This window comes from Sinocyclocheilus rhinocerous, unplaced genomic scaffold, assembly GCF_001515625.1.
Source record: "Sinocyclocheilus rhinocerous isolate Xijiao unplaced genomic scaffold, SAMN03320098_v1.1 scaffold323, whole genome shotgun sequence".
Taxonomy (NCBI): Eukaryota; Metazoa; Chordata; class Actinopteri; order Cypriniformes; family Cyprinidae; genus Sinocyclocheilus; species Sinocyclocheilus rhinocerous.
In genome coordinates, this window is record NW_015643640.1 from 1,889,435 (window position 1) to 1,914,964 (window position 25,530).

General features: G+C 39.0%; 1 protein-coding gene across 3 annotated transcripts in view; it reads left to right on the top strand.

The window, feature by feature from the left end:
- bnc2 (basonuclin zinc finger protein 2) overlaps window positions 1–25,025 on the top strand; it is a 146,005-nt gene extending 120,980 nt beyond the window's left edge. For all 3 annotated transcript variants that reach the window (XM_016575174.1, XM_016575173.1, XM_016575175.1), the window contains exons 5-6: window positions 12,148–14,459; window positions 20,666–25,025. In XM_016575174.1, coding sequence (XP_016430660.1) covers window positions 12,148–14,459; window positions 20,666–21,425 — 3,072 coding nt within the window. In that variant the 3' untranslated portion in view covers window positions 21,426–25,025. The remainder of the gene's footprint in view (window positions 1–12,147; window positions 14,460–20,665) is intronic.
- Window positions 25,026–25,530: the final 505 nt, after the last annotated feature.

Sequence of the window (25,530 nt, forward strand, 5' to 3'; positions counted from 1 at the left end):
TCTCACACACACACACACTCACACACACTCTTTCGCACACACACTCTCTCACACACACACACACTCACACACACACTCACACACACACACACACACACACACACTCCCAATCCAGTACAATAATTAGCTAAATAATAGGATATCGTTGATCAAATTGAAGAATGAAAGCAGAATGAAAAGAAAAAAGTCACTAAAAATGTTAGCACATTTGATTACAGTATTTATTTCAGAACTTGCATGCTGCTCTTATCAAACACATCTTCAAGACATTATGCCAGGCTGCGCTCCATCTCCTCTGAGGAACGCACTTCCCCTCACGTGATTTACAGATTAAAGCAAAAATGTCCACTGCCTGGCCCCTAGTGGCACTCCGCTCATTAGCGGTAAACCATGGTCGCGTGTCAGGCAACGCACGCTGTCGCTAACACAGTGTTAATGTGTGACCGTGCTAATGTTATCTGTTAACAGAGCATCAACAAGAGGACCTAAAACAATGAGATGAGTCAAATAATGAGAAAGAACCAAATCGCCTATCACAGCTATGCAGATGATACCCAGATTTACCTAGCCTTATCTCCAAATGACTACAGCCCCATTGACTCCCTCTGCCAGTGCATTGATGAAATTAACAGTTGGATGTGAAAGTGGTATCAATGATGTTAACTTACTGCCAGCATTTCAGGAAAAACCAGTCAAGTTTCTATAGCGCTTTATACAATACAGCTTTACAGTGTCAAACAGGAAAATAGTTTGTCAATAATGCAAGAAGACAATAACTAGCAGTCATTTTCTAGCTAAAGTCAGTTCATTGATGATTTAGTGATGTCTGTGCAATCAGTCAAGCATCCCCAACTAAACAAGCCAAAGGCGACAGTGGCAAGGAATGCAAAACATGCAAATTTGTTCTAAAAAATGCAAAAGTAACAATGCAAAGACAGAAGGGGAGTGGACTTGCAGCGAGAGAAGCATGTAGAGGCCCTCTCATGTGTGTGAATGAGCTGCATGATCAGAAGTGTGTTTCTGAGACTGTGTGTGAGAACATTTGGACATAAGGGAGGAATTCATCCCTTGCATACATACTGTTGACAATGTGTCGGTCAAAGCAGAGGCTGTGCATGAACCTAGAAATGTTGCCATGTCTCTCTCCTAGATCTCAGGTTTTTCTCCTTCTCTACTTCATACAGTATCACAGAGAGGAGCCCTCTTTAGAGATCCGTTCATCTCATCTCCGCTGACGCAGACTTAGTGTAAATAGACAGAGACTAAATAAATACACAGCCACAGTAAGGAGGAGAAGAAAATATAGTAGCCATAATAACCGTAAGAGTGTAAACCCGTTCACACCAAAGATGAGAACTATAAAGATAACTACAATGCTGACTATATTAGCGTCGACACAATAACATTTGTTTATTCTAATTACACACTGCAGTTTTGTCTTCTGCTGCTTTAAACGCTCGAGCTCTTTAAAGCAGGATGGATTCTGAAAAAATATTCTGAAATTGATTCCAACGATATTCTTCCTCTGTGCTGTTATCATTATAGCTGCGGCGCAGACTTTACTATTCGTTTAGCATGATAGTTAATAGTGTGAACGGACCATTTTGTGCATTTTTTTGTGACAGCAGTAGAACGAGATTGGACCCCCCTCTGGTCAAGCGTGATATTTTAGGGGAACGTTTTGAGAAGAAATTACAAAGCAAATTAAACAAGGTAATCCGCTGATTCAGATGATACACAAACTGCATTTCCCCAGTAAATCCCGACTGTTTTCAGTGATTTAGGACTTTTATTCACACCTCAAGCGACTCATGTGTGATAGTGATTTTACCCGTGTAGCTAATTAATAATTGTTTAAACCAACCAACCAATAAACAAATAAAAAAATTTACATGATTAGCTAACAAAAAAGTTTTTAGCCAATTCAGCCATGCTGCTAATAAAAGTTCTTCTTGAGAAGGAACTGAGCTTGTCTTGTTCAGTGAGAAATGAAATGTGTCCTGATCTAACCAAACCAGTAAAGCCCTTTAACAAGCACACTAATTGTGGCTGGAAATGTATCACATAGGCTAACTCTGGAAAAATACAGCCTGTTAAAATAAAACAAGAATTTGAAGCATGTATTGGAGATTTTACAGTCATCTATAAAGATGGATAAATATCCTTATTTTAACTCCAGCAGCATGTGACGGCAAATGTAGGGGTTTATAGACTTATTTATAATTATTGTGCCTTTACATTGTTAATACATTATTAAGAATATAAAAAACAATACATGATTCAGGGTTTTTATAGTAAACTAAAACTAAAAACATTTAAAAAGATACTTAAAATAAAATACATTTTGAAATAAAAAAATGAAAACACACAAAAAAACTAAAACTTCAACTAAAATGAACATGAAAACAGAACATATAAAAATAGTGATACTAAAATAACACTGTTCTGATTTGTAACAAATACATGTTTTGTATGTTTTTGTATAATTTAGTGATCTTCTGTCACCTTCAGAGAGAACAAAAACATATACTATAAACAATATAGTATTTATTTATATATATGTTTTTCTTCCTTATTTCTCTTAGTGAAAGAGGACAAATTACAGTGGCATTTAAGCCCAGACCAAAAACAAAAAACAATAAAATAAACCCCCGAGCTGTTCCAGTGTCAGGCAGTGTTTCTGCAGAGAGAACATGCTATCACATTCACATATTGCACACGCGTGTCAGGATGAGAGCGGGCGATACAGAGAGCAGTGTGCTGTTGTTTCTCTCTGATCTTTTATTGTGAGAGATAAGGGAAGGGCTTTGGTGCGTGTGCCGTGCTCAGGGGAGATCCCTTTGGGTGACAATCTATGATGAGAGACAGCTCTACGCCGCTTCTCGCCAGGGTGTTTCCGGCTGGCTCCAATTAACCTTGCGCTGATTGCCCCAAGGAGCTTTGCACACTAATTAGAGGCGAGAAATATGTCTCTGATTCAAAATGCCACAGAGACATAGAGGCACTGTTATCCTGACAGACAGGCCAAGGTGTGAGAGAGACCCGGGGTTCAGTCTTCAGCCCAGCTGGTGACAGTTAGCAGCTCTGACATCCTGATGATCACACTGTCTTTCTCACTTCCAGCCATATGGATGACATCCTTATCAAATGAGTGCAAGGCTAACTGTACTTTACAGTATGCCTTTGATTGCCTTTCGTTTGGACAAATTTAGTCATTTTGTCAAGTTCAGAGATGCTGCAAGTTTAGTTTTTTTTCACTGTATTTCTCACATTGCTCTCTGAAATGTCATGTGAATGTATTCTTTAAAAAAAATAATAAGATGAGCCTGTGTGTGTATGACAGAGAAAGACATGAAGAACGTGTGTGTGTTTAGGTGGTTTCAGAAAGTATACAATTAGAACAAAATACTCTTTCCTGAATTGACACAGCAGATAAGCTCTTTCAAAATGCACTAATATCCCCAAAACACTGTGTATATTTCTCCCTTTTTACTCATTTACTCTTTTTCAATAAAGTGTGAAAGTGTAAAAGTGTGCGGGTGGCATATGGAGTGGGTTCTAATGGCACTCCCATGTCTTTACTTTGTAAACTTCCATCTCCGCTGGAACCATTTATGATCTCTTTTTGTTTTACATGCTGTTAGTGAGGCAGCAGCTGATACAAACACGTTGAGGGAGTTGTACAGCAAACAGCCATTTGTACCTGCCTTCGACCAGAGGGACTCTTGAAAGGGAAACGAGGGAGGGCCGGAGAGAGAAGGACTCGGGCTTAATGGCTCTTGAGTACAGTGGCTGCAGCTCAGTGATGTAGTGTGTGGACTCCCTCCGGATACAGGCGCTCCCCTTTCTGCACCTTGGCATGACTTTTCACTTTGATTGTCAGGCAAGGCTGCGTGCTTCAGTGACTCCATCTCCCAGAAGCCCCTGGGACAGCAGAAACTGGATATGTGCTAGCTGAGTGCTGTGCAAAGGATTATAGAGGGTGATCCAGGAGCTTAGGCCAATAAATAACATTGTGACTGTCACAAAAGGTAAAATTGGTCACATGCTATATTTATTGCATCAGTATTCAATTACTTTTTTCTCACTTCAAGTTGTTTTTTAATAATTTAGGAACTGTCTTTTGATGGTCAAACTAAATGTCTTTTTTTTTTTTTACCAAAAAAATACTTTCTACTTTTTGTCCCAGAAAGCATGAAAACCCTACACTAGTAATCAGGAAATAGGCATGAGAAGAAGTCCATGTAGTTGCATATATTTATAAGAGTAAAATGCTTGGATAGGGTCTTTTTTTACTGTTGAAATTGTTAGTTTACCATGAAACATCAGTGTTTGTATACAAACAGAAAATTATTATTATAGTACATGTAGTAATCATTTGAATGTTTGTAACATAAAAAATCATGTGGTTGAAAATATTGTGTGAACTGCTGTTTTTCTTTAAATAATCATTCAAATAATCACTGTAGTACCAGAATACCAATTTATAGCTCATACACATTGATGTCTATGGTAGTGATCTTTTAGAAGTAATAATAACCTACACTGTGTCTGCTGTAAAATGTGACATGAAGTTCTTTCATTCCCCACGCGTTTAAAACTCTCTCTCTATATATATATATAGACAGGTAGATACAGATTAAAACACACCTGGCTCAGTGTGTGTGTGTGTGTGTGTCAGGTGTGTTTTAGCATATGGGCCAACTTTCAGATTTTAACAAAATCAGCAGCTCATTTTTGGAGAAACAGTATTTAATGAATATATGCTAATGAAATGTTTGAAAAGAGGTGGGGATATGAATAGATAGAAATATGAAAAAAGGTGTTTGTATGAACAGAAATTACACAAAGTTGAAGATTTCAACCGTAACATAGATTTAAACACGTGTTTATTAGTCAGTTATGCTAAAATGCATAGTTCAGAGTTATCTGAAAATGTTTTATAATCTTTGAAGAAGTGAAGATAAACAAATTTGGCCCACTGTCCATAATGGAAAGATCCACGGACTTATTTAAATTGAGTAAGTGTCACAAAATGTCCCCCTCACTGTTATAATTTATATATTTATTTATGTATTTATTTTGATGATAAAGCATAGTATTTCATACCTGTCAACCCCACAAGTCTGGTCTGTTTCTGGTTTGCTGGTTCTCGTAGTGGATAGGGGTTTCTGTGCTGTCATGTGTTGTAGACAGACAGACAGATGCAGCAATACATGATGTTAATTACGTTCATTTTCACAGGCCATAATTACAGCATATTCATGTCTGGAAGCAGAAGTAGATTGGCCTGATTCTAGACCTATGTCTTCCCAAAACCCTAATACAGCTTCTTGTTATTCTTTTGATCCCTACCCACACAGCACTGGTGGTAATATCCATCCTTCCAGAGATCTGCTTAGGCAAATTACTGACATCTACCAAGATCCCTGTTTAATGGCTCTGTTTAGCTGAACCTCCGGCCCCTCCACCTTATTTCCGTTCACTCTCAGAAGCATTTGTATGTGTGCGTCAGCAGTAAATAATGCTGCTGGTGACAGTCACAAGAGCTGTGCTTGCTGTGGGTCTGTGAGCTCTATCTCTCGAGGCCTGCGGACAGGAATAGCTCAAGAGATGCTGCTGAAGCAGACAGGGGAAGGGAAAAGCCACCTCTGAGCTAATGGTCTTGCATCTTCCTGGCAGCATGTCAATAATGGCTCTTATCACATTAGGCAAAGAGTCCATTAGCTTATTCTCTTCGCCTGCATGCGCCGTGGCAGCGCCAGTTTGTGCATAACCTCTCTAATGGTTTGTGTGTTTGAAAGAGAGAGAGAGAGTGCTATAGATTCTTAAGCCACCAAATGTAAAACACTTGGCTTACCTCACAGTCAAATTAGGATCAGAGAGGGGATATAAAATTGTTTTGTTTGACTTGCAACCAAAGAGGCATAGATTTTGTCTAAAGCAAGAAGTAAGAACATACATATCTTCTCCATGTTTTCGTCTGTTCTCCTTCCAGCTGAGCTAATCTTTTGAAGGTTGCTCTTTGACTTATTTTTAATAGCAACAATATAATAGCTTTCGAGTAAGAGGTGTAAGCATTGCTCTAAATGATAACAGTAATGTAAAATACCTCCTAGTATCACACTGATACGATACACGACAGCCAAGAAGCAAATTGTAAGCATATGTTACACCTTTTTCAGGCATTAGCTGGGAATCACTGGAGCGAAAGAAAGAAAGATGTGATATGAAAAAGAATATAAAAAAGACACCGAAGACCCTCAGACGGGACATTTCTCATGCACTCCCACTGTTCTCCCTAAAGAACTCCGTGTCCACCTAACATCTGCTTCCCAGATCAGCAAATCCATCCCATTCCCTCACAGAGGGAGATCACAGAAATCCTCTTTAATTAAATGGAACCAATTCTTTTCCCTCAGTTCCTCTGCACCTGAATGTTGCCTCACATCAGCAATGACAATGATTCAGACAACCACAATTACCAGTTTGTACTTTCTTTTTCTCTAACAGTAAGAACGTTGACAAGGGTTTAAGCTCACATTCACAGTTAGATGCTACACCGGGAATCTCATAGCAATGGAAATAATAATCCACAGTTTCTGTCACACTTGGATGCCTTTGTACATAAGGTGGACGTCTGACTCACTTTATTACACTACTGTTGCTGTTCTACTGTTTAGAGTTTATACTGTTTATACTGTTTATGTTTCTTTTACCTATCTATTACTTATTGTTCTCTACATATTATCTGCATGGTGTCTTAAAGAGCTGCTAACACTATTTCGTTGTTCTGTACCACTGGTGCATACAATGACAATAAAGATTAATTAATTAATTTTCTTTCCAATTAGATTTAGCAAATATGTCTGAAAATTCAAAATCATCATGATTATGGTGTATGTGGGATATATTTTTAGCCTGTGTTCTGCATAGAGACAACAACGCAAGGCAATGCAATTAGAGTAGACCTGTTCCAAATTATAGAAAATATGAATATGCTCAGTGGGCCATGTGTGCGCGTGTATAATATGCCACGCTTTATTTGGATGCTGAGGTTTTCTTCAGCTTGGTCAGTGCATACCAATTTTCCCAGAGATCATGAGCAGTCATTCATGATTATGGTTTAACCAGGAGGTCTGGATGTTTTCTTCTTTCACAATTACTTCATATGTGTCAGATAAATGATATGTATCACTGGGTGGCTGAGCCACACACCTCACTAATGCCATGTACCTTTGCACATTTTAGTACAACTGAACACTATGATTCGCTATATTACATTGCATGTCCATATTTGCCCATCCAAGAATAGAGGGCTGTATGATAATCATTAGGCACTATTTGACCAATGAGAGTTACACAGACTCTGGTGAGCTCTCCCTCTGATGTCATGGCTCCAGGCGCTGGGCTTTGACTGAGCCTTTCCCCCTTTTTTGCCACTTCCCTACTCAATTATTCAGTGCTTAAAATAAAAAAGGTCAGAAAGTAGAATACTGAGCAATTCATGGGTTCAAGACCTTCTAAGATCACAGGGAAACCTCTGCTTAACCTCCCTTGAAGTAGTGAACACAGGGGATGGAAGGGATTTTTGGTTCTGGGATATGATAGCTAGCCCTTGATCAATAGTGAATTTCTGTTGTGTCCGCTGGGAGTCACTGGATCAATGTGGTTCCCAGACCAATTGTCCATGGCGAATTAGATGTTTTTCTAAATGTTAGTTCTGTTTGAGGCATAGGCAGAAGCAAATGTATTTTGATCAAACAAATAAAAAATTAAAATAAAAATATTTTTCGAGAAATACAACAGAAAATCTGAATATTGCACTAGTATCAGAGAAAAAGGTGGTGTGCCGTGATCTGTGCGTTTGCCTGTTCTTACTCTGTACCCACAGTAGTATATTTCTTCAAGCTTAACTATCCCACGACTATGATGAGTGATGATTGTCATAAGGACTTTATTCAGTGGCTTAATCTTCAGCCTTTAACACAAGACTAGGGGATGTTACTATAATAACTGCATAACTGAGTACTTTTTTATGCCGACAGCATTGGCATGGTGAATATGTGGCCATCTTTTGCTTGTCCTCAGAGACCGTTTACAAAGCTCAAGCCTCTAGCATCATTACTGGGTTGCAGTAAGTGACACCAGCAGCAGTGAGATAAATACAGCCATCACCGCTGACACATTTGCAGCGTTTGCTGACTGCCCCATGGATAGATGAGACCTGTGACTTAATGCTATAATTATTAACTAATTGTCTTTAACCTCACAAACAGCGTTCAGCCACATTATGTAAAGGAGTCAGGGATGTGTAATGACAGCGTAATCCATCACAGCGTTGTGGGGGGCGTGGGGGACGCTTCTAATGAGATTTCATTTGAGTATGGCAAATCTGCAGAATGCATAGATAGAAGCAACATTAAGCTAATTGGGAGATGAGTGCCTTGGTGTAAAAGTGCTTCTAATGGCAGGTTTGTTGCCTGACTAATGCACGGGAGTTGGCTAAAGACCTGAGGCTGATTTGTGGGCAGACATACTAATATTTTATCGTACCAGTCAATTTTAATGTAGCACCCCCTTTAGTTTTGGTTTCCATCCAGTATAATATTTCTTGAATCGAGAACTGAATGCTTGATAAAATATAGGCATGGGAAAGAGCTATCACAACAATGAAAGGTTCTTAAATGTAACCAAAAGCACATGATGTTTGTCTCCAAACAGAACCTTTTCACACAGTCTGGAGTTTTTCTGTAGCTTTGGTTTCTCGGATCCAGACGTCTCTGGAAGTGTGGATGGGTGTGTTTGCGTAGCCTCTCTTACACAGAGCGCAGTCTGTGACCTGTATCATGACAGTTGGCTGGCCCAAGTGTTTCTAACCAGCTCCATTTGCTAAACATTACAGTCTAATGTCTTCTCTTGCTTTATACTCTGATTGAAAATTGTGAAAAAAATGAGATAAACTCATAAGTGATACTTGGCCGTGTCACATTTGTTTGAAAAGCACAGTGCTGAATAGTGGCAGCGGTCCAAACGGTCGAAGGTCAACTCGCGAATGCAAATGACACTGTTTGAAAATAACTGTACTCTGGCTGCTCTCAGGCTGCTCTGAGCATTTATAGTGAGATATCAACACCTTAGCAAACAGTTAGTAAACAACACCTGCTTTTGGATTATTACAGTTAATCTTATTCCTTGTTCCAACTCCAGCCAATTGAACCAGTCACTAACTATCATTATGAACTGGGACAGTATTTCAAAGATGTAACAACATTGTGGGGCATTCAATCTCCTCACTGCAAGCCTAATAGCACACACTGCACTGAAAATGGGCTCACTGTGTGAGAAGAGATAGAGGACGGTGTTAGAAACGAGCCTGTGATCAGTGATTAAAATCAGGCTGTTTTCAGCTACACTCCAGCCAGGGAGCACACACATACACAAACATCTCGATTTTAATGTGCAATAATACACACACACACACACACACAATGTCAATTTAACAGATTAATTCAATTAATTAGTTATGGTGAAAATATTGTGTTAAAATGGTTAATGCATTTCACGCACCTGCCCCAAACCTAACTACCCATCTTAAATTTCATACAGTTGATTGGTGACGAACATGATGCAGGGCAACAACTCAGAATGCAGTCATGTGCCCCTAATTCCATGTTAATAATAAAAAAAGAAACATTAAAGGGATAATTCTCCCAAAAAATTTAAATTCTGTCATCATTTAATCACCCTCTTGTCATTACAAATTTGTACAGATAGCACACAGATATGCTCATATGCCATACATATCTAAAATGTTTCCTGTCAGATGTTAAGTAGACATTTAAAAAATTATTTGTATGATTTAGAGAGTATGTAAATCTATGTAAAAAAAAAAAAAAAAAAACGTTCATCAGATGTACACAAATAGGTACTTTCCTGATGTTCTTTAGCAGACTTATAGCAGACCATTTGTGTGAATATGCATGACATACATTTTAGAAATGTAAAGACTGAAGGAAGGTAATGAACATCTAGAAGTAAGAAAATAGACAGAAAGAACAAAACTAAGGAGAGAATTGCTTAAATATTCCACACAGTATTTATTTTTTAAAGCATTTTTAGGACCATTTAAAAATTCACTTTGTAATTTGCTTTTTTCCCTTTTACTTACATCAAATTGAAATACAGGAGTTCAAACCACAGTGCCATATAAAATAATATTGTTGAGGCTGAAATTTAAAGTCTTACCTCCAGGCTAAACTCATACTCAAACACGGAATGAAAGTGTAAAATGTTTTAATGTATATTTAACAACAAATACCCCAGTGACTATTGATGTGCTGTCTCTGAAGAATTTAACTTGCTTAAATTTCTGAGGCCATGCTGTTGTGAAGCCATTCTGTATTCCCACCTCTCGTTCTCTCTTACTATCTGCTCTTTTCTTCACTTTCTCTCATTCTCTAACTCTCCCGCTCTCTTTAAACATTTATTCTCTGTCTGCGCCTTAAAGGCCCTTTGTGCTTTGTGCTGTTGATTTTTACAGCTCTTAAAATCCAGAGTATCCATTTATCATTCATAGAACCTAGCAGGCTCGGGCAGACAAAGCCTTGCCTTGTGTCATCTCTAATTGTCATCAGAACAACCATTGCTCCCTTGATGTTGCCTTGTTCTGTGTCAAGGGTAAATTGGATCACGTATGAGAAGAGCAAACTAATCTTCTATCCCCTTAAACTGGAAGTGCCATTCATAAACTCTCATGGTAGGACGAGCAGAGCGGCACACTTTTAGCATCACAGCCAAATAACAATGAACATTTACAGACGGTTTATAAATAATACATGAAATGCCTGTTACTCTACATGGCTTTAAAAGTCTACTTGGTCACATGAAGATGATTTCGGTGGTAAGGCAATATATAACAGTTGATTCATTTTCAAACGTATTATTCTCATTTTCGCATTTCAGTAGCGTTTAGGAAGCACAGTAACGTAATGTCAGGTAACATACTTCAGAGTCAAATAATGCAGGTACCAGAGAGGGGACAGAACACAATTTTTATGTATCAAAGTTACAAGCCTGACCACAACACTGAAAAAATGCTGCCAAGATTCCATTCCCAGAATCTCTTGCCATGTCTCAGCATCTGGCAGTGGGCAAGAGTGTAAAGCTCAAACTGTTTTATTTTTCAGTGGTTAATAATACCATTACTTTGAATGCTGGCTGAAGAACAAGCTCCTTGGAAGTGCTGCTTATTTTTCCTCCTGGAGCAATGCTGCTCTCTCAAGATGGAAACTTCCCACATCCCATGGATCTGTTTCTGCAAAATGAATGAATGAATGAATATCTAATAAATAAACAAACCAACCAACCTAGGCCAGTTTGTGATATGTTGAGATTTACATCATTTCAGACTTGTGTGCCTGAAGGCAAACAGTATATAAGTATATAAGTTGACACCATCTTCTTGATAAAGAATGCCTTCGTTAATATTTAATCTAGTTTGAGACATGCGTCCTCTAAACTCCAATTAACATAAAGCTCAGGTAATACTGATCTGCATCCTGCCTAATAAATGTAATGCAAGATTGCTGTCACCACCAAGGCTTCTTTAAAGACATAAAAAAATAAGCAGCTCATGTTTATTTAACTATGTCCAACATTGCCGCCACCAAAATGAAAATTGTTTTAAAATTGACTTTAGATTTTGTGAAGTTGTGAAACTACCCTTTGATAAACTGATATATTTTAAAACTATATTTGACATAAAATTCAAGGCAGATATTATTACTCCCTTTACAGTCTGTCAGTAATCAGTGGGTAATTGTGAAAGAGGCAGCTGTCCTCTCACATCTTCTGAGAAGTTTTGTTCGTTGTCATGCACCAAATAGATTGATGTCTTGTCTGCAGCTAATAAATGAACACTGGTAGCTTCTAATAGTTGGCTAAAAGACAAGGTGGAGGAAGCCTAGATATTGTCAGTTGAAAACGCTATTATCAGTCTTTATATATATTGTTTCACGTGTGCTCTTGTTGATGATATTCCCTTAATCTTATTCTACCCACCACTTATATCTTCTCAGACACTATGCAGAAAAAAAATAAGTATTTATTCTTTTGTTTTTATCTTTTCTTTGATATGGCCTCTAGGATGCTGCAGGCAAAGTTCTGGACAGATGGACTATAATGTCCCGGGAAGAGGAGATCATCACTCTTCAACAGTTTCTGCGCTTTGGTGAAACCAAGTCTATTGTGGAACTGATGGCCATCCAGGAAAAGGAGGGTCAGGCCGTCACAGTGCCCTCATCAAAGACTGACTCTGGAATCAGAACTTTCATTGAAAGCAACAATCGCACACGTAGTCCTGGCCTTCTGTCGCACCTAGAGAGCAACAGCCCCTCTAGCATTCACCATTTTGAGAACATCCCAAACAGTCTGGCCTTCTTGCTGCCCTTCCAGTACATCAACCCAGTGTCAGCCCCCATGTTAGGGCTGCCACCAAACGGACTGACCATGGAGCAATCAGGTCTCAGAATGCGAGAGCCAAATCTGCCCAATCTGAGTGAGCCAGTGGAGACCAGTGAATCTGAAGTGTCCCTTTCACCATTTCGTAGCGGTCAGAGTCCCAGTCGAGGAACAATGGGGACCTTACCCAACGCCATTGAACCTAAGACAGAATCCAACAGAGCTTCCCCCATCTCTCCAACACCATCTACACAGCAGTCCCAGCAACCGCAGACACCAACACAGCAAGTGCAGGGTCAGCAGCAGTCGAGCACTCTGAACAACCACCAGATCCATCACCATTTCCAAAAGAACGAACAATCGAAATCCATTACACACTCTTCTTTCTCTTCCAAAATGCATCGCATGCGTCGTATGGGTGCAACCTCACGTAAGGGTCGTGTCTGCTGCAACTCCTGTGGCAAGACTTTCTATGATAAGGGTACGCTAAAGATCCACTACAATGCTGTGCATCTGAAGATTAAGCACCGTTGTACTATTGAAGGCTGCAATATGGTCTTCAGCTCATTGCGAAGTCGTAACCGCCATAGCGCTAATCCCAATCCTCGGCTACATATGCCCATGCTGAGGAACAACCGGGACAAGGACCTCATTCGCTCCGGTTCTGGGACAGCGACACCTGTCATATCAAGTGCCAAAAGTGGCTTCAATCTGACCAGCCCTGGGCGGCCACCGCTAAGCTTTGCCACACCTCCTCTTGACCCCATGATACATTCCCCTCTGCACAGCCCTCTTGTTTACCCTTCCCTAAAGTCTGTGCAGCCAGTGCAACCTGTGCCACCCTTCTATCGCACACTGCTCTCTCCCGCTGACCTAGTTAGTCCCCCGGTCTCTCTGCCCACCAGTCCAATTTTGCCTACCACAATCAACAGTACATTTCTGATGGACCAGCAACAGATGTTAAATGCTAGCTCCCACAACATGTATGTATCTGAAACGTCAATGTTTTCTCATCGCCTGCCCACAACTCCCTGTACCCAAGATCCGGTGACTCTCGACCCGATGCCTAAAAAGAAGCCTCGCAAGTCCAGCATGCCAGTAAAGATAGAGAAAGAAGTGATAGATGTGGCAGATGATTATGAGGACAAAGATGATGATGATGAAGATAGCTGTCACCATCACCACCATCAGCCATCCAACATCCATAACAATGTCAATGGCAACTGCAACAACAACAATAACAGCAGCAGCAGCAGCAGCATTCATCACTGTGGGGGTAGTGGACATCAGTCTCCATTGCACGATGAAATGAGTCCCAGTCTAGCCCTTAGAGGCATGCTCCATCCCGACCAAGAAGAGTGCAGTGGGAGTCACGGTAGTAGAGGCCATGGTGACCTGCGCTGTATTGACAGCTTTACCTCTGAGGACCAAGATCATGAGCGTGACTTTGAAAATGAGTCGGAGACATCTGAATCCAAGATGCTCTACCGCGATGAGCTGATGGACCCGGACATACATCAGCCTGCCCTAGACAGAAACATGAGCAAGGAACACCGGGGGGCAGAAGACGAGGGACACCTACAGAAAGATTTGGAGGACCAAAGCCATTCCCCACCCTCCCAACACCAGCCTGTTATCAAAATCAAGGAAGAGATCAATGATCCTACGTATGACATGTTCTGCATGGGTCAATATAGCCTTTACAATGGGGGAATGGCAGCTGCCGCCGCCGCCGCCGCTGCCAGCATGGCTGCCTTACATGAACGTTTCATCTCCTCTATGAGCTATGGATCAAGCCCTCCAAAATTCCCTTCTCAATCCCCTGACGGCGATCTCTGCTCCAGTCCTGATCCCAAGATCTGCTACGTCTGCAAAAAGAGCTTTAAAAGTTCATACAGTGTCAAACTGCATTACAAGAATGTGCACCTAAAAGAGATGCATGTGTGTACTGTGGCTGGATGCAACGCTGCTTTCCCCTCCCGACGGAGCAGAGATAGGTGAGACAAATAACTCATTTTCCATCAAAATCTGAAACTGATGTACACTGATGTAAATATGATGATAACTGGTAAACTTATAAACCTGCAGATTATTATGTGTATATATATATATTTTTTTAAACAATAATGAAACAAAATATGCATAATTCACTACACTTTACTATACTATGCTATGATATTTTTTTAAGTGCATTATTTATTTCAAATGATGTCCATTTAAATGTAGTTCCGTCATGACCTCAATCTTTATTTTTTACGTTACATAAAATAGAGATATAACCTGTCTGGGGAACCAGTTTAATCTTCATTCTTTATTGCATGTTTGGGGGGGGGGGCTAATTATGCTTTAACAGGAAGAACATGTGTTGATTGTACATTTCTGCAGACACTTATTTAATGCATTAATGTGCTGTTTACCTGTACTTGCTCACCTGTCACACACAGGTAGACATGCATACATTAGCAGAGGTTGAAGCTTGTCAAACCACTGCATTCATTAGCGCATCAGGAGGTGCAGCTTTCACTCAATGCTAGTTAACACATTTACCATAAACAGTCCCAGAATACATTTATGCTAGAGGCCAAGCCACAAACCTGTCTTCACTCAAATGTAGACTCTCCAAAGCTAATTGTTTTGGCTCTGCAAGTAAAAGGGGGGACACTTTATTTTGATAGTCCACTTTTAACTAACTTCATGTAACTTTGCAACTCCATGTCAGCTAGCAGTCAATACAGTATTAGTCGACTGTCTGCTCAATATCTGCTCACACTTTATTTTGATGGACATTCTACTGATTATAAGTAACTTTGCAAGTACATGACAAAATATTCTACCAACCCTAACCACGACAGTGTACTGATACTGATATTGTTGTCGCAAAGTTACTTACAGTTAGTAGTAATATAATTTAGCTGAAAGTTACACTAATTAGTTTCATTTAGTGGCCCTCTTACACACTTACATACTGTAGATCAATGCAGGCAGTATTTAAAAATTACTCCACCTCAAGGAAGTCCATGAATAGTAGGAATCACGTGGCAAAATACAGAAATATAAAAAGGCTTGATAGACATGCACATTCAAACATTAATCCATCTCAAGTCAAAATTCACTGATGTGGAGTGAGACAAAAGCAGTGTCAGAGCAGTCCATGTCAGAGAGAGCCTTCTAGGCATAGTTAAGTACTATATCTCTATAGTACTTGAGAGAGAGAAAGAAACCTCATCCATCTCATTCACTCCAGAGGAAAGAGAGATAAGAGCCCGTCTCTTCTCGCCCTCCCTGGTCACATGTGACAGTTTTATTTAGATAACAAATGATAGAAGGCATATTCATTTACATTTGTGTATGTGTGTGTGTGTGCACGCGCACATTTATTCCACTTTACTTGAAATTACAACTGAAAAGCTAAGGTGTAGCCACCCCTGATATCTTCCCTGCTTTTGTTGAGTTCCTGTGAGGAGTGGCACCTGTTCCCAGCCCTGTTTGTTTATTAGTGTTACAGTGTGAACATCATTGGTGAGTAGAGTAGAGAATTGAGTAGCGTGATGTTTGTGAGCCACTGTTGTGCTTTCGTACTGAAGTGCTGCAGTAACTTCCTTCCGCCTGTGGAGGGAAGAATGATTTGTTTTTAATGTGAGGCATCCCTGCCGGCAGTAGTGGAGAACAAAGGTTTGGGGATGTTCCTCTAGAAGGCTAGAGAAACAGAGTGCCCAAAGCAGAACAGCCTGCAGATTGAGTATATGGGATATCAATCAGATCAACTCAAAGGACGGAAATTCATAAAGGGTTTAGGTAACACTTTCATTTACCATGTCCTTGTTACAGTTTAATTATACGTTTAAGTACTGAATTAACTACATGTACTTACTATATGGTCAGGGTTAGGACGAGGGATTGGTTTAGAGTTAGTTGCATGTAATTATGCATAATTTTTATTACTTTTGTAAGTATATGTAGTAAAGTGTAACAAGGACAGTGTAAAAGGAAGTGTAACCAGAGTTTATGTACTGTAAGGAAAAAACACTTAAAACAACTGTGAGTTTTAATGTATTTCATATGATATTAGAATATTTAAATATGGTATTTGATAGAAATATTTTCATTGATATTCAGGTCAATGCCCCTGCTGATATATCAGTGCGTTTTAAGATCAGAGATTATGCAGTAGTGTTAAGAAGAACATCACTTCCGTGTTATGAAAATGAATTTAATAATACACAGTTATTATCATTTCATGTATATTTTCAAACAAAATTCTGTCACTGTAAACTCTTTAATATGTAAACCATACGCATTCCTATGTAAATATATACTCATCAGTATCATCGTTTTACATTACAAAATTTGCTCATTAAAATTCATTCAATAATTTAAAGTTTTATGATAATTTAATAATCTTGAACGTGGAACAACTAGCATGATCTGATTTGAGGATCTCAGATTCCTACTGGAGTTATAGTGTTGCAACATCTCTTTTATATACACAGGGGCTTGACCATGCAATGCTCTAAACACCATCACAAGAATTTTAAAATTCATTCTAAATTTGACAGGGAGCCAATGTAAAGAAATTAAAATTGGGGTTACATGAGATCTCTTTGATGACTTAGTTAAAAGCTTAGCAGCAGCATTTTGAAGCACTTGTAAACGTTTCAGGGATGAATTACTAAGACAAGTAAAAAGAGAGTTACAATAATCAAGTCGGGATGAAATAACTCATTACACATTTTACAATTTTACACATCAAACAATTTGTTTGTCTACCAAAAATTCTAATTTGAAATGGATCCATCACAAACTGATGATAGATAGATAGATAGATAGATAGATAGATAGAATATTAGTCTGAACATAGATGGTTTTAAAATCCAAATAACAAATGCTGATGTGGCATCTAAATTCAGTGTTAACAGACTTCGCCACACCGACTTTTAAATGAGCTCTTGACATCCCAGAATAAGAAGTTGATTTGATAAACTGCATCCTGTTCAGGTATCTCAAAAAAGCATCCATTTCCTCTGTAAAATGAATAAACATTGGCTAGAGGATGCAATTATTATAATAATAAAAAAAAGTGTAATGAAATATCAGGGATGTGATATGGGAATTTTTATTTTCATGTTACCCTCACTGTTGCAAATGACCCTGAGTGTCTGCCTGGCTCCAGATTCCCATGGTGTGCTAATATTCAGTCTACGGTCCCACACAAGCCAACTGTGGTTAGGGAGAGTGAAGGTTAATTATATCTTCCCATTCCTCTCCTCTCTTCCTGTGGTGTTCAGACATATGATGTCAGGCGTAGAGAATTCAGCACTCAAGACTGACTAAACTTTGTCATTTGTGTTTGTTGAATATTCTCAGCTATTGATGGCCTTGACATAGAGAAAGTGATCTGATCTTCAGCTACCCACAACACATTAGAGGAAAAGATAAAGACAAAACAAAGCACCTCATCAGTTAATGCGGGCGGCTCTCTTTCCCTTTGCAATTGAGTATTACAACTCATTTCGCAAATGTGCACACTTGGCAGGAACCGAAAGGGCCATCAAATCCTAAAGATGATTAACATTCTCGGGACAAGACACATTAAGGGCCATACCTCTCGCCTCCTCTGCAGAGTAAAAAAAAATGGATTCTCAGGAGAAGCTGCCTCAAGCTTTGGGCAAATTAGTTTGGCTGCCACATTAGAGGTCGAAAGGGAGGGATGCAGAGCGAGCGGAGGGGGTGTTGGGGGATGGAGCAGGCGACTGAGGGGCAGAACTTAGCTGTGGCCTGAAATGGGGTTGCAGGGGAGAAGGAAATGAGGCAGAAAGGCTTAACCTGATAAATGAAAGGGTAGACTCTCCGCCATGCAGTATTAGGGCTTGGCCTTAGGTTTTTTCCATTTTTAGTCAAAATAAACTAACTGAAATGGATTGTTTGCTTGGTTCCATTAAAGCTTTTGTGTCTCTCTGCGTTTGCTATTAATATTAATTTGACCTTTTTTTAGACCCTTTAAAGACCTAATGAAGACCTTTAATATCTTACGTATTAGCTTTGAGATAACATATAAGCTAGTGTATTTCTAAACATTGTAAAAAAAAAATGCTTAGAAAATATAAAGATTTAAAATTGACAGTCTCTCTCTTCTGAGGACAGGGACCCCAAAAATGTGTCCAACAGAATGCTTTCTTGAACAAGAAGTCCGTTATAAGTACCAATTATTTCAGACTAGCAGTTAGCAAGTAGTGAATCATGAGTTGTCTGTGTGTTTTTGGCTGCTCAAATGTGCATACCTTATTTAGTTTTCCAGCTGTAAGTTGTTTGCGAAGGAAGGAAGTGGCTGAAGTTTATTCATTTTAAAAAGCAAGCAAAGGCAATGCAACTGTAACAGTGATGTGTGCTCGCTATACTATTATTTTGATGTAAAATCAAAAGGTTGCCTATAGATACAACATACAGTAGTTTACAGATAGCATACCACTGAGACATATCAACACTGTTCTCGGATCTCAGCTCGAATTGAGTTGTAGGTAAAAGTGGTGGCAAGAAGTCCTCCAGAAATAAATTAAGTGTCTTCTGTCAAGTGCATCTTTGCCAGGCTGTGATGTAAACTAGACACTATTGGCTTTTTTTTTTCTATGTAGCACTCACAAATCCTTTTATTAGGAAACATGTCAACACTCATCAAGCCACTTCACTGGGACTTAGCGTAGCATAAATGTATCTTATAGTTAAGACAACAATAATATCATATTGTAATAACATCATGTAGCATGCAAGTGTGTTTAGATGCCAATTAGTTATGCCAGCCTAGAGCTTATGAGCAGTGTGAGGGTGCAATTTCCAGGGATGGTCACATGCTGCAAAAGGAGCCGCCGACTTAAGCATCATCAACTGCATGACAGTCACAATGAACAAGTTCTAATAATTGCTAAAGGTTACCCCAAATACAACTAGCTACCCCCTTAGACATTTTAAAGATATCATTGATAATAGTTCATTGTTTCCTGTCAGAACTTTCTTAAAACATTGAACTGGTCTGATATTGTATGAATAAGCAAAATACGATAACAGTCATCTATGTGAACACATGCATATTCTTCCATGCTTATCAGTTGACCACCACATGCTGCTCTCTTGAATGTTGATGATGCTTTGGTGGTCCATTCCTCTATACCTTTATCACCAGAAAGGGTCCCTCTATTGAATTTATTTTTACTTCTTGCAGGAGAATGTCGGATAGGGAACTAAATAATTAAAGAAAAGGGACCCTTTTTGACTGCATCAACCATGGCACTGCTGGTAAGCTCTACAATACATTGTACAATCTATTTCTCAGTCACATTTAGGTGATTATTTAAGTTACTTTTAGCCCTTTTGCATGGCCTGGGATCCCTGAGGTATTTTTCTTTTGTTTTCTTGTGTCTACATTACGTTTAATTTTAGATTGGAAATGTGGTAGGCAATGGTTGTATGGCACTCACAGAGGCTCAGCCACACAGATATCTTGGTTGTTTTATTTTGGTTTTGTTACTCCATTTTTTAGCCAATTCTACATCGATATTTATGCCATTGTTAGCTGAACATCATGAGGACTGACTTATTGCATGGTCTCATATTTGAGGGAGTTATTTGAGGCAGTTGTCTAGAGGCAGAGCAGTTGCAAGAAAATAAGTCAAGCTTTAGATGAATTGAGGTAAAGTCACTTCCTCTTGCTATGTGTTATGTGATCCTGGACTGGGGTGAGAGAAAGCCCATCTTTATTAAAGTGAAGCCTAAATGAACAATATGCTTATGGCTCTCGATTAAGCTATCTTCAGGAGTGAGTCAATGTGCTAATGCTGTCCAAGTCTGAGTTAATATGCTATTGAGTTTCCCTCGATTATTGCATTACCACGGCTCAAATCAATTGATAAACTCCCATTCAATGTGGTGGAGTATTTAATTGAGTCAGAGTCAATTGCATTTGTGCATGCCTGCAGACATGCTGACAGGAGTAAACACTTTAGCAGGATACTGTTTAAGCTGTGTTAGAGTTATTGAACTCTCTGCTGCGTCAGACAGTAGTGAGCTCTAACATGCATTCATGCAGTCACTCCAAAGCATGAAAATAAAGGAAGTGGGATTTTTTTTGTGTGTGTGTATGTATGTTTGCAGATCTTTATAAGTTTCAGTTCAAATAAATTGCTACAGGAACCCTATCCTCTCTTCCCTGCAGACATAGCTCCAACATCAACCTGCACCGTAAACTACTGACCAAAGAGCTGGATGAAATTGTCCTGGACCCCCAGCTTACGACTTTGCCTAAAGAGCTGCGTGCTGAGTTCCTGTCAACGATCTATGCTAACCACCATCTGGGACTGGAGGGGGTAGGGAATGCTGGACCACCACGAGGCAGAGGACATGAGGGAATGAGATTCCCAGTCGCTAGAGAATATTCACACAGCAACGGCTACTGCCATGGCCCCAGTGAGGACTACATGGTGCTGGACCTGAGCACTACCTCTAGTGTGCAGTCAAGCGGCAGCGTGCAATCCTCACAGGAGTCTGATGAGGGCAGCGATGAGGGCATCCTGTTGGATGACCTGGAGGGTGCTATTGAAAATGAGGACTGCATGCCTAGTACTGTGGCTAAGACACTGGCCATGGAGGGACAAGATAGTGAGGACGCCAGGAAGGAAGGAAGAGAAAGAGCCACAGAGGAGGGTCTTCTGCGCTGTGACCCTTCGTTCTTACCGTCCGTCTTGGCATCCAGTGGAGGTAATGGCACAGGAGGCATCCTTTGCACCATCTGCCACAAACTGTACAGTAACAAAGGGACCCTTCGGGTGCACTACAAGACTGTCCACCTGGGTGAAATGCACAAATGCAAAATTCCTGGCTGTAACATGATGTTTTCTTCTGTGAGAAGCAGAAACAGACATAGCCAGAACCCAAACCTACACAAAAATGCCCCCTATACCACAATGATTGACTAGTCCAGACCCCACCACCACATTGCCTCAAGTTCCATATGCTCCACGCAACAACCCCCTCTCCGTTCCCCGGCAACAATCCCATAATGCTATAAAAACAGCATTGTTTCTCTCCAAACATCTTTTCGAGTATGAAAAGCTAGAGCAGAATTGTGCCCTTTTGACATTTCCGGGGGGTTTTTTGGAAGCAAAAGACTGAACACCATAGATCTGTCCATCCCTGACACAAACTTCTCTTCAGTCTTTAATTCGTGACTCTTGCCTGCAGAAACGATAATGAAAAAAAAAAATGAAAAAAAAACTTGTATTTGTGTAATGATAGCTTTTAAAGAATTCCATACAAGAGCATGACTGGCTTAAACATGTAAATAATAATGTTGTGAGGGGCTTTGGTGTGAAACCGTTGTATTGATGGTTGATATTTTCTCTTTTTTGTTCACTTGTTTTTCTTTTTCTTTTAGTCTAATACTTTCATTTTAAAATTTAAGCAAGACAAAGTAGCATATGCCTAGCTTGATTCATTTATATTGGCTTTAAAAATGTTTTACCTTAGAAAAGAAAAAGTAAAAACATGTGACTTGTGACTTGTTTTATCTACCTGTTAGATATACAGATGGAGCTGGCATGCTTTTAGCTCTGACAAAGTACATTTTTTTCTTTTATTTTCTCATGTTTATAGCTTTAGTACAAAAATGAAAAAAAAATGAAAAGGAGAAAAAAAATCTATTTTGCACTTTGCAACAACACTAGTGGGACTTGTAATATTATTACAAGGATAACACTTTACAATGATGGTTGTCCAACGTGAAAGTGACATTTTTAAGGATACAGTGCCAAGCGATAGTTACTGTACCTTTAATAGAAATGTGCCAGATCTTTATATGAGAATAATCTCATTTGACATGATTAAACCCAGTATTCATCCCATTTAGTAAGTGTTTCAGGTATATTCATTTGAATGCAGTAAATACGTATTACTGACTCTGATCATATCATTTGAAGAGTATAAGTGTATGGTTAAAGGCTGAATTAGCCCAGAGGTTAGGTAGAGAATCTTTCTACTGCATGTAGTATTACTTTAAAAGAGTTAGTAAGTGTCCTGTAATTTAATTTGTCTCTATAAATTTGATCAGTTTTATCGTATAAAAATGCCATTGACATTTCAGAGTGCCACACAAGAGAGGCTCTAAACTGTGACCAAAATCAAAGACAGTGTTCCAAAACCCCATGAACAGAAACGACACATTGAGAAGAAGTTTAGGCAGTTTCCTATCTCCTCCGATGCTTCAGTTCAGGCATTCATTTATAGCAGAACCTCTGAAAAGCGCTGAAATGTTCATCTTTATCTTGTTCCTGGCAAGTATTGTCTATTGGCCACACAATATCAAGACAAAGAAGAAAGCACTATTCAATTTGATCCAGCTAGTGGGTATGTAGATATGAGTATTTATTTCCAGTTATCTGTTTATAATAATGAACTGAATGCAAATTAGCCCTTTGATGTCTGTTGCTGTGAATTGGAATAAATGAAATGAAAGATAATTATGAATGAATGAAATGTAATTTACATTACTGAAACTCCATGCCGTTCAAAAGGTTATTAATGTTGGACAAATACTAGATGAATTTGTTCCCTCCTTTATGCGCAGTGACAGTAGCAGGCCTTGCGGTATGATGGAAGGAATGAAGATTAAGAGATATTTGCAGCAGTGTGTGTCACTAAAAATGTGCTGCTGCACAGAACCTGCAGATATTTCCACCACTGATCTGTCTAGTAATTCAATTGTCAATTCATTAAATTCAGTGATTCAGTAAATGTTGCTGACAATACTGCATCGTGGAGTGAGCCAAGCTCTTCTTCTGGTTTTCTCTTTTCTTTCCTTCCTCTGTTTTCTCTTGCTCTTCCAGCACCCTACCCGCTGCCTCTTACCCCCATCACAACTGCTGCCAGTGTGGGGGTCCTACAGGGACGCTGGCTAACAGTGTACGCTTAACTTCACCGGATGGCACACAACACAGAAAAGGAGTTGTAATTGCCTGTTTATTCCACATACAGGGAAAAATTGAGCACAAACAGCCAAGTTTCCCTCTAGAGTCACGGCAGTGTTTTACTTTCCTGCTCTCTGAAAGGCCCGTGAAAGAGTGCCACTTCAGAGACATTTTATTGTTGGAAAAACAATGGCCAAACTAGTTCATGCACCAATAACTAATCAATAAGATGACAGCAAGATGAGGACCTGTTGACCTCAAAACAGAATGCACTTTTAAGACTGACAAAGGCTGGTGCTTATTAAAACCCAAATAATAATAATAACAATAATAATAATAATTAGACGGATGAATATAGATGGGTAACGTGATATCACAAGTTATCACAGGTTATCAACCTCATGGCCTCCATATTTCCCAGACTGTCAAACTAAAGACTTGTAGAGAGACACACAGCATGGACACGAAGGAAAAGCCTTGTATTTCAGTCTGAGACTTCCAAATCTGAATCCCTGATTACATGCACAGCGTGTCTCTATTAGCATTAAATTTGTCTGATAGTTATAAAAAGGTACAGTACATTGAATAGCCAGATAATATATGAAGGAGAAATTAGGTCTAACAAAATGGGTTTTAGTGTCAGTCGTTTAACAAGAGATACGTATGACAGAAGGAGGGAAGAAGCAAATGAAAATAAGCCAGAATTTCTCAGGACATTCTGCTGTAATGTGCTGATCTTCTTTTGGAGAGTAAATTCCTACTCTTGTACTGTAGCCCCCGCCCCTCCATCTGAGAGAGTTGGGCAGTCATTAACTGTCCTGCATTGTCCCCATAGAGTTAAGCTTTTGCCATGGAGCCACTGGCTAAAAGAGTCTGTCAGCCTTAAATATTTCATTGCAGCTCTGAGGACAGGACCATCCCAGACTGTAGTATCACAGAATGTAGTATCTTGTGAAGGTGATCTGTAAGTTTGCTGTGTTAACGCCGTTCCTTCGAGGGCATGGAGTGAAACAGGACAAAAATAAGATCAAATGGAATTGAAACTGCAGAGCAGAAGACTTGTCAAACAAAAAATAGACATTGTACAATCAAACACAGAGGAACATTCTGATCAGTTTTATGAAGATCAGTGATACAAAGGAAAGAAAAACCATAGTCCATAATTCAGTACAAGTATGATATATTCTGTGTTGTTCAACACAAACAATAATAAGCCTGAAATATTTGTTAACCTTTTCTTTTGTTCTAATGTGATGTTTGATGTAGTTGTCTTGTTTGATCGTCCTTTATTGCCCACTGAAGAAAAGTACATCCACATCAGAGGAAGTTCACATTTTTTTTGTGTGAAAAAAGGCTTACTAAGGGTGATATTGATAGCCTAACAATGCTACTTTAGGTCTAAATTGTTTACTTTTTGTCCCATGAGACAGTATGATGTCCTCCTTTAATGATTTTACATTTCTTGGAATATTTTGTATCATAACCTCTTTTTTTTGGCATAAAATGCATATGGTTTTGGGCGTGTAAATGGAATTTTTGTACAAATCAGAATTCTTGTACAATTTTATATTAAAGATTTATGAGTCACTGGCACATTGAAGTACTTTATTCTTTTGGATCAGACAATTACATTTATTTTGTTTCTTTGCATACTTTGACGTTAACACTTCATGAAAATCAACACAGAAATGTCCTATTTATGTCATAGAGGATTATTGAAATATGATATATCATATCATATAGATTTACTTAAATATTCAAATTTTAAGTAAAAATTGGATTTACAACATTTTTTGAGCATTTTTTCTAAAACAACAAAATTTTATGCACAATACAACAATAATTTCTGGCGTGTTTGATGTTGTGGTACTGCACATGATGTGCATTCAACATCTGTTTTGATGCATTTATGTGCCATTGTGCAGTGGACAGAGACAACTAGTCAGCAAAAGCTAACTAGAAAACTTTAAATGAATGACAGACGTAAGCTCATGTACTGTCAGCATTGTGTTTGGTTCGGTTAAGTTTTGATTGGTGTCAGTATTATAAGCTTCTACTAATAATGTATTATTAGATTTGAATAATAGTGTAACCAATAATTTCTTGTAATTTCAATTAC